The sequence below is a fragment of the Melospiza georgiana genome, chromosome 28 (genome assembly GCF_028018845.1).
Source record: "Melospiza georgiana isolate bMelGeo1 chromosome 28, bMelGeo1.pri, whole genome shotgun sequence".
NCBI classification, from domain to species: domain Eukaryota; kingdom Metazoa; phylum Chordata; class Aves; order Passeriformes; family Passerellidae; genus Melospiza; species Melospiza georgiana.
The window spans coordinates 3,511,786-3,525,111 of NC_080457.1; the positions used below are offsets into that span (position 1 = coordinate 3,511,786).

Here is a 13,326-nt window from a genome sequence, read left to right on the forward strand (position 1 = left end):
CCTTTCCTCTCCCTGAGCACTGTGGGTGCTCTCAACCAGCCCAGATCTCTCCACCTTTTTGAGAAGATCATGACAAAAACCCAGCGAACGTGTCATCATGAGCCCCTCAGCAACCACAGTTTGGGGGGTGTGAGAACAAAGCAGTAAATGACACAGCTAAAGGCAAGCTGAGGTTTCCTGTGTCAGCTCACCATGACATATATAGAGGTTCTGTATCGGCCATTATGTACCTGTCCCCTGCCTGGCCACAGCCGCTGCTTTGGCTCTTCAGGACAGTGGTGGGAGATGCTGCTGCTCCTTCTGCTCACAAATGCTTTTGTCCTTCTGCCCTGGGCTGGGGCTGGTGAGTACATAGAGATGGGATTTAGGAACATGCAAGGGCACAGATGGACTCTGAGCAGTCAATCTCAGGCAAGGCTCCTGCCTCACCTTCCCTCCTGGCTCTACTCTCCTGCTTTCCTCTCTCCTCTCATCTCCCAGCTCAGCCTGTGCCTGAAGCCAGTGAGGCATTAGAGGCACGAGAGCTGTGCCCTTGATGGCATTGGAGTCATCCAGAGCCAGGGGTCGTCAGACCCCAGACAGTGCTGCTTGTCTTTCTCTCCACTGTGCCCCAGCAATGCTTTGGACAGCCCCAGGAAGGGGAGTTGTTGGGATCACTGGCACCTGGCATTAGAGGATGAGCCTTTCCTTTCATGCAGCCCCAAACTTGACAGGAAAGAGCAGCATATAAACATTTATAATAACATTTATATTTAACATTCATATTAACAGTTCCCATCTCTCTTTCAGGAAGGATCATTGGTGGATGTGAAGCTAAGCCCCACTCCAGACCCTACATGGCTTACTTAATAATTGAAAATGGCACAAAAGGTATTAATTTTCCCTGTGGAGGGTTCCTGATTCGCCCAGACGCAGTGCTCTCAGCAGCTCACTGTGTGGATATAAAAGGGTAAGATTCCATTGTTCCTGCACAGGTGATTTTTTTCAGTCTCACACAGTCCCAGAGTGCCTCAGCCCTGATCCAGGCTGAAACAGTACCCTGTGTCTCTTCAGGCTCAGCAGGCATCTCTGGAGCTGAGCTCTCCTCTCTGAGTGCAGGAATTGTCTGCCTGGTTGGGGCTGAGTGTCCTTGGGCACAGGAATGCTCACAGGGGTCTCCAGGGTCATGGTTCCTGCCATGGCTTAGAGCTGCTGCTGGGGAAGGGCTCCAGTGTGTCCCCTGCCCTGCTGCCCTTTGTGCTCAGCACGGGGCAGCTGCCAGCTGTGTCAGTGTGGGGTGAGGGATCCTCAGCTGGGCTCTGGAAGGAACCCAGGTGAGAGAGGACAACTTGCTGAGAGCTGCTCTGGGGAGGTTTCTCAAACACCACCTCCCTCCAGCCACCTGTCCCGGGGGCTGTTCCTGTCAATGCAGCTGGAACATCTTGGTGTTTCCTGGCAGGAGAGTGAAGGTCACTGTGCTTCTGGGAGCCCACAACATAAGGAGGGAAGAAGAGAGCCAGCAGGTGATCCCTGTTGTAAAAAAGGTCATTCATCCTAAATATTCCCGTAAAGACGGGAAAAATGACATCATGCTGCTGAAGGTATGGCCCAACAGATCCTTCCTGCCTGAGGCATCTCCCCCTGCTCACCTCCCCACACTCTCAGCTTGCTCCTCATGCTTTGCTGGCTCTAACCTCATGTTCTCTCTGCCTGACAGCTGAAGGAAAAAGCCAATATCACTACGAATGTGCGATGTATCTCCATTGCCGAAAACCATGAATGTGTGAGGGCAGGAGATTTATGCACGGTGTCTGGCTGGGGCCGGACATCTCCAGAAGGGGACATTAATGATGTCTTGATGGAGGTGGACCTGGAGGTGCAAAATGAGGAAATATGTGAGCAGCTTTCCAGTAAATACCAGCGTCAGTCTATGATCTGTGTTGGTGACGAAGATAGTAAAAAAGCAACTGCCCCTGTAAGTGTTGTTTTGGGTTGCAAAATTCGGAGGAGTTTGGGACTGGAAATTCAGCTCAGTTCTCAGGTGTAAGCAAAAGGACATCCGAATGATGAGCAGAGGGTCCTCACAGAAGCTCTGAAGTCAATGTGCTCCCTGAATTGGGGTGCATTTTCCAACTATCAGCAACATTTGCTTTTTTACTTACCTGGGGATGTTCTACCCAGCCTAAACAGGGCTTTTGGTGTGTAAATTCCTTGTGATATCCATGGCTTCAATATATCCTCATGTCTAAAGTAGGTCAATGTTCTTTTAGAGTTTTTGAATCTCTTAGAGCCTCCACGCCTGAATTGTTTCATGGGTGGGCTGAGAGGAGTAGTGAGGCAGCTACAAACACTGAGAGCTGGGTCTGGAGGGAGGGAGGTGCTTGGAAGAGGAGGTTCTTCACCTGGAGGGAGGGAAGGGGAAACTTGCTGCTTTTAAGGCAGGGAGAACTGAGCTGTGGCATGTCTGACCCCTCTCACTCCTTTCATGGCACAGGGTGATTCTGGTGGCCCATTAGTTTGCAATGAGAAGGCTCATGGCATTGTTTCTCATGCACTCAAAAAGAACCACTTCGCTGAGGCATTCACCAGGATCTCACACTTTGAGCCCTGGATCCAAAAGCAGCTGAAGAGTTTTTCACGCAAGGCAATTTCTTGCTTTCCATTGTCTGACTAAAATGCTCATTGCCCCTTCTCCACGATGCATCCAACACCTGCTGGTGCTCACAAGCTCCCAGGGGCAGCTGAAGTGGAGTCGGAGAAGCCCCTGTGGTGCAGGCACACGCTTTGGCACTACGGAGAGTCTCCATGGCAAGCTACAAATGCAGCTCCCAAGTACAGCCAGCTTCCCATTGCTCCTTTCCTCCCAGCTGCTGCTCCAGCTCTGCTTCTGGCCATCAATAAAAGCATGTTCAAAATCACTTGTGTCTGCAGCCTTTTTGAGACCTGGATTCAAACCCTGAGTGTGAGTATGAGGACGTGACTGACATTGTGTCCGGTTCGTCGGGGTCCCTTGGCAGATGTGCCAGGCGTGGCCCTGCCCTGCCTCTGCTGCCGGCAGGCAGGATCAAGGTTCAGCCACTGGCTGGGGTCTCCTAAACCACCAGAGGCATCCAATAATTGTGGACCCAACAGTGAAGGATGAGTTCAAAGGAAAAAAAGGAAGGACTCTTTGCTTGCTTCTTCGAGCTGCTTTAGTTCTTTCCCACGCAGAAACGGTGCCGGAACAGCGCCGGGTGGAATCGGCATCGCGGCACAGGAGTTGTTCTTTCCCGCGGCAGGAGCAGCGCCGAAGCGAGGCAGGGGACACAACACTCGTGGGCACTGGCAGTGACCGTGGCAGCGATCTCTCCTTTGGCAGGAGCCACAGCTGCACCCAGGGCCACGATCTCTACCACGGCAGCTGATGCCACACTGTAGCCGACCCCATGGAGCTTAGGAGAGCTCCATGGAGGATTGAGACTTAATTGTAGGAACTGCTGAGTCATGGTGAGACAGCAAAATAAGCTCCTGTCTTCTTCTACCCCTGGCCCCATAGCTTACCTCTGTAACCTCATAGGTCACTTTCTCCTGACCCTTTCTGTTGGACAAGTTTGGATCCCCCTATACCCTATAAAAAGGGGCTGGTTTAGCCCATTTGTCAGAAGAAGAGCTGTCGCTGGAACCCTTTGCAGACTCCCCAATAAACCATCACTTTGGAACTGCCAGGACCTCTTCTCCTCTCCCACGTCTGCTTCTGCCTCAGCCAAAGGCGCCCTAGCAAGCAAGCAAAGAGCTGAAATCCTGGGAGAGCTGAGAATCACCAAAGAGCTGAGAATCACTAAGCTTGATAAGGGCAGCCTGCGGCGGCTGCGAGCTGACTGGGTATTCGGGCACTCTGTCTCCCTGAGGGACTGAGTTATCCGGGCTATCCCTCATAGCTCGGTGATAAGGCCAAGATCAGGGACTTATCACCATCTGGGTGTTCTTCTTTCTCGTGGCAGAGAGCGGTGCTGGCTGCAAAGAGCTGCCCCAAGCGGGTGCCGGCAGAGCGCGGGTGGAGCGCGGAATCCACGCGGCTCAAAGAGGGGCAGTGGGAGAGTGCGCAACAGGGAAAAACAGTGGCTTTAACGCAAGAGGGGAAGGAATCCAGGGATGGGACTGTCTGCGTAGCTAGGAGGGGTCTGGGGGGACACATGTAAACATAGCCTGGAGCAGGAAAGTCACAGATCCTGGAGGTTTGACTGGCTGGGCTCATGGCCAAAGGCGGGTCATGGAAACAGGGGCTGAGTCCCTTCCAGGCTGTAACACTGACCCAGAGCTGCCAGGGAGGACTCAGAGAGGGCCCAGGCAGGGCTGCTCCCTTCTCATGGGGACACCCTGAGCCTGGTCCTAGCCTGAGCTCCAGCTGTGTCTCAGCCAGCTCTGCACCTGCCCAGAGGACCTGCTGGTGTGGACTGGGCTCACAGAATGACTCCCCAGCTGCACCTCAGACTTCCTCATCACCATGGACTTCTCAGATTCCCCAGAACAGCAGGGATGAGGTCATGAGGCTCCCACTGGCCTTGTCCCATAACAACCTTGATTGGTGATTTCTGATTTCCCAAGGACATCTCTGATGGCAGTCAGCCCCTCTGATAAAAAACAGGAACTTTGCCTGACCCTGGCCAGCTCTCCCCATTGCTATCAGAGGACAGGGGAAAAAAAAAAACCAACAAAAAAACCCCAAAATGCTGGTGGATGAACCATACATGCAGGATCCCAGGGGCTCTCTCCAAAGGTCTCTGATGGGATATGCACTCAACAGACACCCCTTTCCTCTCCCTGGACACTGTGGGTGCTCTCAACCAGCCCAGATCTCTCCACATTTTTGAGAAGATCATGAAAAAAGATCAGCGAACGTGTCATCATGAGCCCCTCACCAACCACACTTTGGGGGTAGGGAGAACAAAAGCAGTAAATGACACAGCTACAGGCAGGCTGAGGTTTCCTGTGTCAGCTCACCATAATATATATAGAGGTTCAGTACTGGCCATTCTGTACCTCTCCCCTGCCTGGACACAGCCGCTGCTTTGGCTCTTCAGGACAGTGGTGGGAGATGCTGCTGCTCCTTCTGCTCACAAATGCTTTTGTCCTTCTGCCCTGGGCTGGGGCTGGTGAGTACACAGAGATGGGACTTAGGAACATGCAAGGGCACAGATGGACTCTGAGCAGCCAATCTCAGGCAAGGCTCCTGCCTCACCTTCTCTCCTGGCTCTACTCTCCTGCTTTCCTCTCTCCTCTAATCTCCTATCGCAGCCTGTGCTTGAAACCAGTGAGGCATTAGAGGCACTAGAGCTGTGCCCTTGATGGCATTGGAGGCAGGGGTGGTCAGACCCCAGACAGTGCTGCTTGTCTTTCTCTCCATTGTGCCCCAGCAATGCCTTGGACAGCCCCAGGAAGGAGAGTTGTTGGGATCACTGGCACCTGGCATTAACGTATGAGCCTTTCCTTCCATGCAGTCCCAAACTTGACAGGAAAGAGCAGCATATTATCATTTATATTTAACATTTATATTAACATTTCCCATCTCTCTTCCAGGAAGGATCATTGGTGGACGAGAGGTAAAGGACCACTCCAGACCCTACATGGCTTTTTTAAAAATTAAAACTGGCTCAAAACCTAGTAGGTGTGGAGGGTTCCTGATTCGCCCAGACGCAGTGCTCTCAGCAGCTCACTGTGTGGATAAAGAAGGGTAAGACTCCATTGTTCTTGTACAGGTGATTTTTTCCAGTCTCACACAGTCCCAGAGTGCCTCAGCCCTGCTCTGGACTGAAACAGTACCCTGTGTCTCTTCAGGCTCAGCAGGCATCTCTGGAGCTGAGCTCTCCTCTGTGAGTGGCAGGAATTGTCTGCCTGGTTGGGGCTGAGTGTCCTTGGGGACAGGAATGCTCACAGGGGTCTCCAGGGTCATGGTTCCTGCCATGGCTTAGAGCTGCTGCTGGGGAAGGGCTCCAGTGTGTCCCCTGCCCTGCTGCCCTTTGTGCTCAGCACGGGGCAGCTGCCAGCTGTGTCAGTGTGGGCTGAGGGATCCTCAGCTGGGCTCGGGAAGGAACCCAGGTGAGAGAGGACAACTTGCTGTCAGCTGCTCTGGGGAATTTTCTCCAACACCACCTCGCTCCAGCCACCTGCCCTGGTTGCCGTTCCTGTCAATGGAGCTGCAATGTGTTGGTGTTTCCTGGCAGGAGTGTGAACGTCACTGTGATTCTGGGAGCCCACAACGTAAAGAAGCAGGAACAGAGCCAGCAGGAGATCCCTGCTGAACGATTGGTCATCCATCCTGAATATTCCCGTGATGGCAAGAAAAATGACATTGTGCTGCTGAAGGTATGGCCCAACAGATCCTTCCTGCGTGAGGTATCTCCCCCTGCTCAGCTCCCCAAACTCTGAACTTGCTCCTAATTCTTTGCTGGCTCAAACCCCATGATCTCTGCCTGACAGCTGAAGAAAAAAGCTGAGATCAATGAGTATGTGCGATGTATCTCCATTGCCAAGGAAAATGAACGTGTGAGAGTAGGAGATTTGTGCACGGTGTCAGGCTGGGGCCGGACATCTCTGAAAAAGCCGGGGAGTGATGTCTTGATGGAGGTGGATCTGGAGGTTCAATATGCAGAAATATGTGAACAGCGTTTCCGTAACTATCAGTGTCAGTCTATGATCTGTGTCGGTGATGAAAACAGTAAAAAATCAACTTACAAGGTAAGTGTTGTTTTGGGCTGCAAGCTTGGGAGGATGTTGGGACTGGACAGCCAGCTTAGTTCTCAGGTGAAAGCAAAAGGACACCAGAATGAACCAGGACCTTCAGAATGATGAGCAGAGGGTCCTCACAGAAGCTCTGAAGCTGATGTGTTCCGTGAATTGGGGTGCATTTTCCTAGCTGTCAGCAAGATTTCCTATTTTACTTACCTGGGGACGTTCTAGCATTGTAACGAGTACTTTGGTATAAGTGTACTTTGGTATAAGTACTTTGGTATAAGGTGTAAATTCCCTGTGGTATCCTTGCTCAGATGGCTTAGATATTTCCCCATGGCTAAAGTATGTTTGTATTCTTTTGTTGAGTTTTTGAATCTCAGAGAGCCTCCAGGCCTGAAGTATTTCATGGGTGGGCTTAGAGAAGTAGCGAGGCAGCTACAAACACTGAGAGCTGGGTCTGGAGGGAGGGAGGTGCTTGGAAGAGGAGGTTCTTCACCTGGAGGGAGGGAAGAGGAAACTTGCTGCTTAAGGCAGGGAGAGCTGAGCTGTGGCATGTCTGACCCCTCTCACTCCTTTCATGGCACAGGGTGATTCTGGTGGCCCATTAGTCTGCAATAAGAAGGCTCATGGCATTGTTTCTCATGGAAAACCAGGCTGCCTCTTTCCTAAGGTATTCACCAGGATCTCGTACTTTGAGCCCTGGATCCGCAAGAAGCTGAAGGGTTTTTCGCGCAAGGCAATTCCTTGCATTCCCTTCTCTGACTAAAATGCTCATTGCCCCTTCTCCACAATGCATCCAACACCTGCTGGTGCTCACAAGCTCCCAGGGGCAGCTGAAGTCAACTCAGAGAAGCCCCTGTGGTGCAGCCACAGGCTTTGGCACTACGGAGAGTCTCCGTGGCAAGCTACAAATGCAGCTCCCAAGTACACCCAGCTTCCCATTGCTCCCTTCCTCCCAGCTGCTGCTCCAGCTTTGCTTCTGGCCATCAATAAAAGCATGTTCAAAATCACTTGTGTCTGCAGCCTTTTTGAGACCTGGATTCAAACCCTGAGTGTGAGTATGAGGAGGTGACTGATATTGTGTCCGGTTCGTCGGGGTCCATCGGCACACATGCCAGGAGTGGCCTTGTCTTAACTCTGCTGCTGGCATGCAGGATCAAGGCCCAGCCACTGGCTGGGGTCCTAAACCACCAGAGGCATCCAATAATTGTCGACCCAACACCAAAGGATGAGTTCAAAGGAAAAAAGGAAGGACTCTTTGCTTGCTTCTTCGAGCTGCGTTAGTTCTTTCCCACACAGAAGTGGTGCTGGGGTGGCGCCGCGTGGAATCGGCATCGCGGCACAGAAGTTGTTCATTCCTGTGGCAGGAGCAGCGCCGGAGCGAGTCAGGGGAGACACAACAGTAGTGGGCATGGGCAGGGGCAGCGGCCGCGGCCGCGATCTCTCCCACGGAAAGAGCCACACCTGCGCGAACGGCCGCGATCTCTCACACAGCAGCTGATGCTACACTGTAGCCGACCCCATGCAGCTTAGGAGAGCTCCGAGGAGGCCTTAGACTTAACTGTAGGAACTGCTGAGTCATGGTGAGACAGCAAAATAAGCTCTTGTCTTCTACTACCCATGACCACACAGCTTATCTCTGTAACCTCATAGGTCACTTTTCCCTGACCCTTACTATTGGACAAGTTTGGATCCCCCTATACCCTATAAAAGCGGCTGTTTTAGCCCATTTGTCAGAAGAAGAGCTGTCGCTGGAACCCTTCGCAGACTGCACAATAAACCATCGCTGTGGAACCGCCAGGACCTCTCCTTCTCCTCTCTCGCATCTGGTTCTGCCTCAGCCAAAGGCGCCCTCGCAAGAAAGCAAAGAGCTGCAATCCTACGAGAGCTGAGAATCGCTGAAGAGCTGACAGTCACTAAGCCTGCTAAGGGCAGCCTGCGGCAGCTGCGAGCTGACTGGGTATTCGAGCACTCTGTCTCCCAGAGGGACAGAGTTATCCGTACTATCCTGCATTTCTTGGTGATAAGGCCAAGATAAGGGACTTATCACCATGTGGGTGTTCTTCTTTCTCGTGGCAGAGAGCGGTGCTGGTTGCAAAGAGCTGCCCCAGGCGGGTGCTGGCTGAGCGCGGGTGGAGCGTGGAATCCACGCGGCTCAAAGAGGGGCAGTGGGAGAGTGTGCAAAAGAGCAAACCAGTGGCTTTAACGCAAGAGGGGATGGAATCCTGGGATGGGACTGTCTGGCTAACTAGGAGGGGTCTGGGGGGACACATGTAAACATAGTCTAGACTGGGAAAGTCACAGATCCTGGAGGCCTCACTGGCTGGCTCATGGCCAAAGGCGGGTCATGGAAACAGGGGCTGAGTCCCTTCCAGGCTGTAACACTGACCCAGAGCTGCCAGGGAGGACTCAGAGAGGGCCCAGGCAGGGCTGCTCCCTTCTCATGGGGACACCCTGAGCCTGGTCCTCAGCTGAGCTCCAGCTGTGTCTCAGCCAGCCCTGCACCTGCCCAGAGCACCTGCTGGTCTGGACTGGGCTCACAGAATGACTCGCCAGCTGCACCTCAGACTTTCCTCCTGACCATTGACTTGTCAGATTCCCCAGAACAGCAGGGCTGAGGTCATGACGCTCCTACTGGCCTTGTCCCTTAGCGACCCTGAGTGGCAGTTTCTGATTTCACAAGGACATCTCTGATAGCAGTTAGGTCCTCTGATAAAAACCAGGAACTTTGCCTGACCCTGCCCAGCTCTGCCCATTGCTATCAGAGAATGCGGGGGAAACAAAAAACAAAAAGAAAAAAATATCCTGATGGATGCACCCTGCATGCAGGATCCCAGGGGCTCTCTCCAAAGGTCTCTGATGGTATATGCACTCAACAGACACTCCTTTCCTCTCCCGGGGCACTGTGGGTGCTCAGAACCAGCCCAGCTCTCTCCATTTTTTGAGAAGATCGTGACAAAAGAGCAGAGAACCTGTCATGAGCCCCTGACCAAGCCACAGTTTGGGGGTTGTGAGAACAAAAGCAGTAAATGACACAGCTACAGGCAGGCTGAGGTTTCCTGTGTCAGCTCACCATGACATATATAGGGGTTCTGTACCTGCCATTCTGTACCTGTACCCTGCCTGGACACAGCCGCTGCTTTGGCTCTTCAGGACAGTGGTGGGAGATGCTGCTGCTCCTTCTGCTCACAAATGCTTTTGTCCTTCTGCCCTGGGCTGGGGCTGGTGAGTACACAGGGATGGGACTTAGACAGGAACATGCAAGGGCACAGATGGACTCTGAGCAGTCAATCTCAGGCAAGGCTCCTGCCTCGCCTTCTCTCCTGGCTCTACTCTCCTGCTTTCCTCTCTCCTCTCATCTCCCAGCTCAGCCTGTGCCTGAAGCTAGTGAGGCATCAGAGGCACTAGATCTGTGCCCTTGATGGCATTGGAGTCATCCAGAGGCAGGGGTGGTCAGACCCCAGACAGTGCTGCTTGTCCTTCTCTCCATTGTGCCACAGCAATGTTTGTACAGCCCCAGGAAGGAGAGTTGTTGGGATCACTGGCACCTGGCATTAGAGGATGAGCCTTTCCTTTCATGCAGCCCGAAACTTGAGAGGAAACAGCAGCATATAAACATTTATATTTTACATTTCCCATCTCTCTTCCAGGAAGGATCATTGGTGGAAAGAAAGCTGTGGCCCACTCCAGACCCTACATGGCATTTTTAGAAATTGAAACTGACTCAGACTATATTAAGTGTGGAGGGTTCCTGATTCGCCCAGACGCAGTGCTCTCAGCAGCTCACTGTGTAGATGAAGAAGGGTAAGGCTCCATTGTTCTTGTACAGGTGATTTTTTTCCAGTCTCACACAGTCCCAGAGTGCCTCAGCCCTGATCCAGGCTGAAACAGTACCCTGTGTCTCTTCAGGCTCAGCAGGCATCTCTGGAGCTGAGCTCTCCTCTCTGAGTGCAGGAATTGTCTGCCTGGTTGGGGCTGAGTGTCCTTGGGGACAGGAATGCTCACAGGGGTCTCCAGGGTCATGGTTCCTGCCATGGCTTAGAGCTGCTGCTGGGGAAGGGCTCCAGTGTGTCCCCTGCCCTGCTGCCCTTTGTGCTCAGCACGGGGCAGCTGCCAGCTGTGTCAGTGTGGGGTGAGGGATCCTCAGCTGGGCTCGGGAAGGAACCCAGGTGAGAGAGGACAACTTGCTGAGATCTGCTCTGGGGAGGTTTCTCCAACACCACCTCCCTCCAGCCACCTGTCCTGGTGGCTGTTCCTGCCAATGCAGCTGGAATGTCTTGGTGTTTCCTGACAGGATAGAGAATGTCACTGTGATTCTGGGAGCCCACAATGTGAACAGACAAGAACCGAGCCAACAGAAGATCCGTGTTGAAAAATGGATCATCCATCCTGAATATTCCCCTAAGCCCGTGAAAAATGACATCGTGCTGCTGAAGGTATGGCCCAACAGATCCTTCCTGCCTGAGGGATCTCCCCCTGCTCACCTCCCCAAACTCTGAACTTGCTCCTCATCCTTTGCTGGCTCTAACCCCATGTTCTCTCTGCCTGACAGCTGGAGCAAAATGCCATCATCAAGAAGAATGTGAGGTTGATCTCCATTCCCAAGGAAAATGAAAGTGTGAGAGTAGGAACTGAATGTAATGTGCCTGGCTGGGGACAGACATCTGTGACAGGGCCGAGGAGCGATGTCTTGATGGAGGTGAAACTGAAGGTGCAAAAGGAGGAAATATGTGAGCAGCTTCTTCCTGACTACGAGCCTCAGTCTATGATCTGTGTTGGTGATGAAAACCATAAAAAAGGAACTTACGAGGTAAGTGTTGTTTTGGGCTGCAAGCTTGGGAGGAGGTTGTGACTGGAAATTCAGGTTAGTTCTTAGGTGAAAGCAGAAGGACACCAGAATTAACCAGGACCTTCAGAATGATGAGCTGAGGGTCCTCACAGAAGCTCTGAAACTGATGTGCTCCCTGAATTGGGGTGCATTTCCCTAACTATCAGCAACATTTGCTTTTTTACATACTTGGGGATGTTCTACCCAGCCTAGCCAGTGCTTTGGGGTGTAAATTCCTTGTGATATCCTTGCTCGGATGGGTTAGATATTTCCCCATGTCTAAAAAAAGGTCAATGTTCTTTTAGAGTTTTTGAATCTCAGAGATCCTCCAGGCCTGAATTGTTTCATGGGTGGGCTTAGAGGAGTAGTGAGGCAGCTACAAACACTGAGAGCTGGGTCTGGAGGGAGGGAGGTGCTTGGAAGAGGAGGTTCTTCACCAGGAGGGAAGGAAGAGGAAACTTGCTGCTTAAGGCACGGAGAGTGAGCTGTGGCATGTCTGACCCCTCTCACTCCTTTCATGGCACAGGGTGATTCTGGTGGCCCATTAGTCTGCAATAAGAAGGCTTATGGCATTGTTTCTTATGGATGTGGGTGCAACCTCTTCCCTGAGGCATTCACCAGGATCTCCCACTTTGAGCCCTGGATCCGTGAGCAATTGAGGAAGTTTGCAATCCAAGATATTCCTGGCTCTCCATCCTCTGACTAAAATGCTCATTGCCCCTTCTCCACAATGCATCCAACACCTGCTGGTGCTCACAAGCTCCCAGGGGCAGCTGAAGTGGAGTCAGAGAAGCCCCTGTGGTGCAGCCACAGGCTTTGGCACTAAGGAAAGTCTCTGTGGCAAGCTACAAATGCAGCTCCCAAGGACACCCAGGTTCCCATCGCTCCTTTCCTCTCACTGCCGCTCCAGCTCGTCTTCTGGCCATCAATAAAAGCATGTTCAAAGTCACTTGTGTCTGCAGCCTTCTTGGGAGCTGGATTCAAACCCTGAGTGTGAGAATGAGGAGGTGACTGATATTGTGTCCTGGTTGCGGGGGTAGATCAGCACCTGTGCCAGGAGTGGCTGTGCCCTGCCAGCAGGCCAGATCACAGTTCAGCCACTGGCTGGGGTCCTAAACCACCAGAGGCATCTGATAATTCCAGACACAACAACAAAGTATTGGGGGAAGGAAAAAAGGAAGGACTCTTTGCTTGCTTCTTCGAGCTGCTTTAGTTCTTTCCCACGCAGAAATGGTGTCGGGGTGGCACCGCGTGGAATCGGCATCGCGGCACAAGAGTTCTCCTTTCCCGCGGCAGGAGCAGCGCCGAAGCGAGGCAGGGGACACAACACTCTTGGCACTGGCAGTGGCAGCGGCCGTGGCAGCAGTCTCTCCCACGGAAAGAGCCACACCTGCGCGGATGGCCGCGATCTCTCCCTTGGCAGGAACCACAGCTGTGCCCATGGCTGCGATCTCTCCCATGGCAGCTGATGCCACACAGTAGCAGACCCCATGGAGCTTAGGAGAGCTCCATGGAGGATTGAGACTTAACTGTAGGAACTGCTGAGTCATGGTGAGACAGCAAAATAAGCTCCTGTCTTTTTCTACCGTGACCCCATAGCTTATCTCTGTGACCTCATAGGTCACTTTTCCCTGACCTTTACTATGGGACAAGTTTGGATCCCCCTATACCCTATAAAAAGGGGCTGGTTTAGCCCATTGGACAGAAGAAGAGCTGTTGCTGGAACCCTTCGCAGACTCCCCCATAAACCATCGCTGTGGAACCGCCAGGACCTCTCCTTCTCCTCTCTCATGTCTGCTTCTGCCTCAGCC

General features: G+C 52.6%; 3 protein-coding genes across 3 annotated transcripts; all 3 read left to right on the top strand.

The window, feature by feature from the left end:
* Positions 1-285: 285 nt before the first annotated feature.
* On the top strand, positions 286-2,688 carry LOC131094075 (granzyme B-like). The gene is made up of 5 exons (XM_058041546.1): positions 286-343; positions 790-949; positions 1,439-1,580; positions 1,697-1,954; positions 2,474-2,688. Exons 1-5 carry the CDS (start codon positions 286-288, stop codon positions 2,651-2,653), a joined length of 798 nt encoding a protein of 265 aa, XP_057897529.1. The 3' UTR covers positions 2,654-2,688.
* Positions 2,689-5,053: 2,365 nt separating this feature from the next.
* Positions 5,054-7,453, top strand: LOC131094077 (duodenase-1-like). Its single transcript, XM_058041549.1, has 5 exons — positions 5,054-5,111; positions 5,536-5,689; positions 6,180-6,321; positions 6,436-6,693; positions 7,274-7,453. Exons 1-5 carry the CDS (start codon positions 5,054-5,056, stop codon positions 7,451-7,453), a joined length of 792 nt encoding a protein of 263 aa, XP_057897532.1.
* A 2,401-nt stretch (positions 7,454-9,854) lies between these two features.
* Positions 9,855-12,221, top strand: LOC131094080 (cathepsin G-like). Its single transcript, XM_058041552.1, has 5 exons — positions 9,855-9,912; positions 10,338-10,491; positions 10,982-11,123; positions 11,240-11,497; positions 12,042-12,221. Exons 1-5 carry the CDS (start codon positions 9,855-9,857, stop codon positions 12,219-12,221), a joined length of 792 nt encoding a protein of 263 aa, XP_057897535.1.
* The last annotated feature ends 1,105 nt before the right edge of the window (positions 12,222-13,326 follow it).

Coding starts and splice junctions, on each gene's coding strand:
- LOC131094077 (XM_058041549.1), top strand. CDS start 5,054: ATGCTGCTGCTCCTTCTGCTCACAAATGCTTTTGTCCTTCTGCCCTGG. Junction 5,112..5,535: donor TCTGCCCTGGGCTGGGGCTG/GTGAGTACACAG, acceptor TCTCTCTTCCAG/GAAGGATCATTGGTGGACGA. Junction 5,690..6,179: donor CACTGTGTGGATAAAGAAGG/GTAAGACTCCAT, acceptor GTTTCCTGGCAG/GAGTGTGAACGTCACTGTGA.
- LOC131094080 (XM_058041552.1), top strand. CDS start 9,855: ATGCTGCTGCTCCTTCTGCTCACAAATGCTTTTGTCCTTCTGCCCTGG. Junction 11,124..11,239: donor ATGACATCGTGCTGCTGAAG/GTATGGCCCAAC, acceptor TCTGCCTGACAG/CTGGAGCAAAATGCCATCAT. Junction 11,498..12,041: donor ATAAAAAAGGAACTTACGAG/GTAAGTGTTGTT, acceptor TTCATGGCACAG/GGTGATTCTGGTGGCCCATT.
- LOC131094075 (XM_058041546.1), top strand. CDS start 286: ATGCTGCTGCTCCTTCTGCTCACAAATGCTTTTGTCCTTCTGCCCTGG. Junction 950..1,438: donor CACTGTGTGGATATAAAAGG/GTAAGATTCCAT, acceptor GTTTCCTGGCAG/GAGAGTGAAGGTCACTGTGC. Junction 1,581..1,696: donor ATGACATCATGCTGCTGAAG/GTATGGCCCAAC, acceptor TCTGCCTGACAG/CTGAAGGAAAAAGCCAATAT.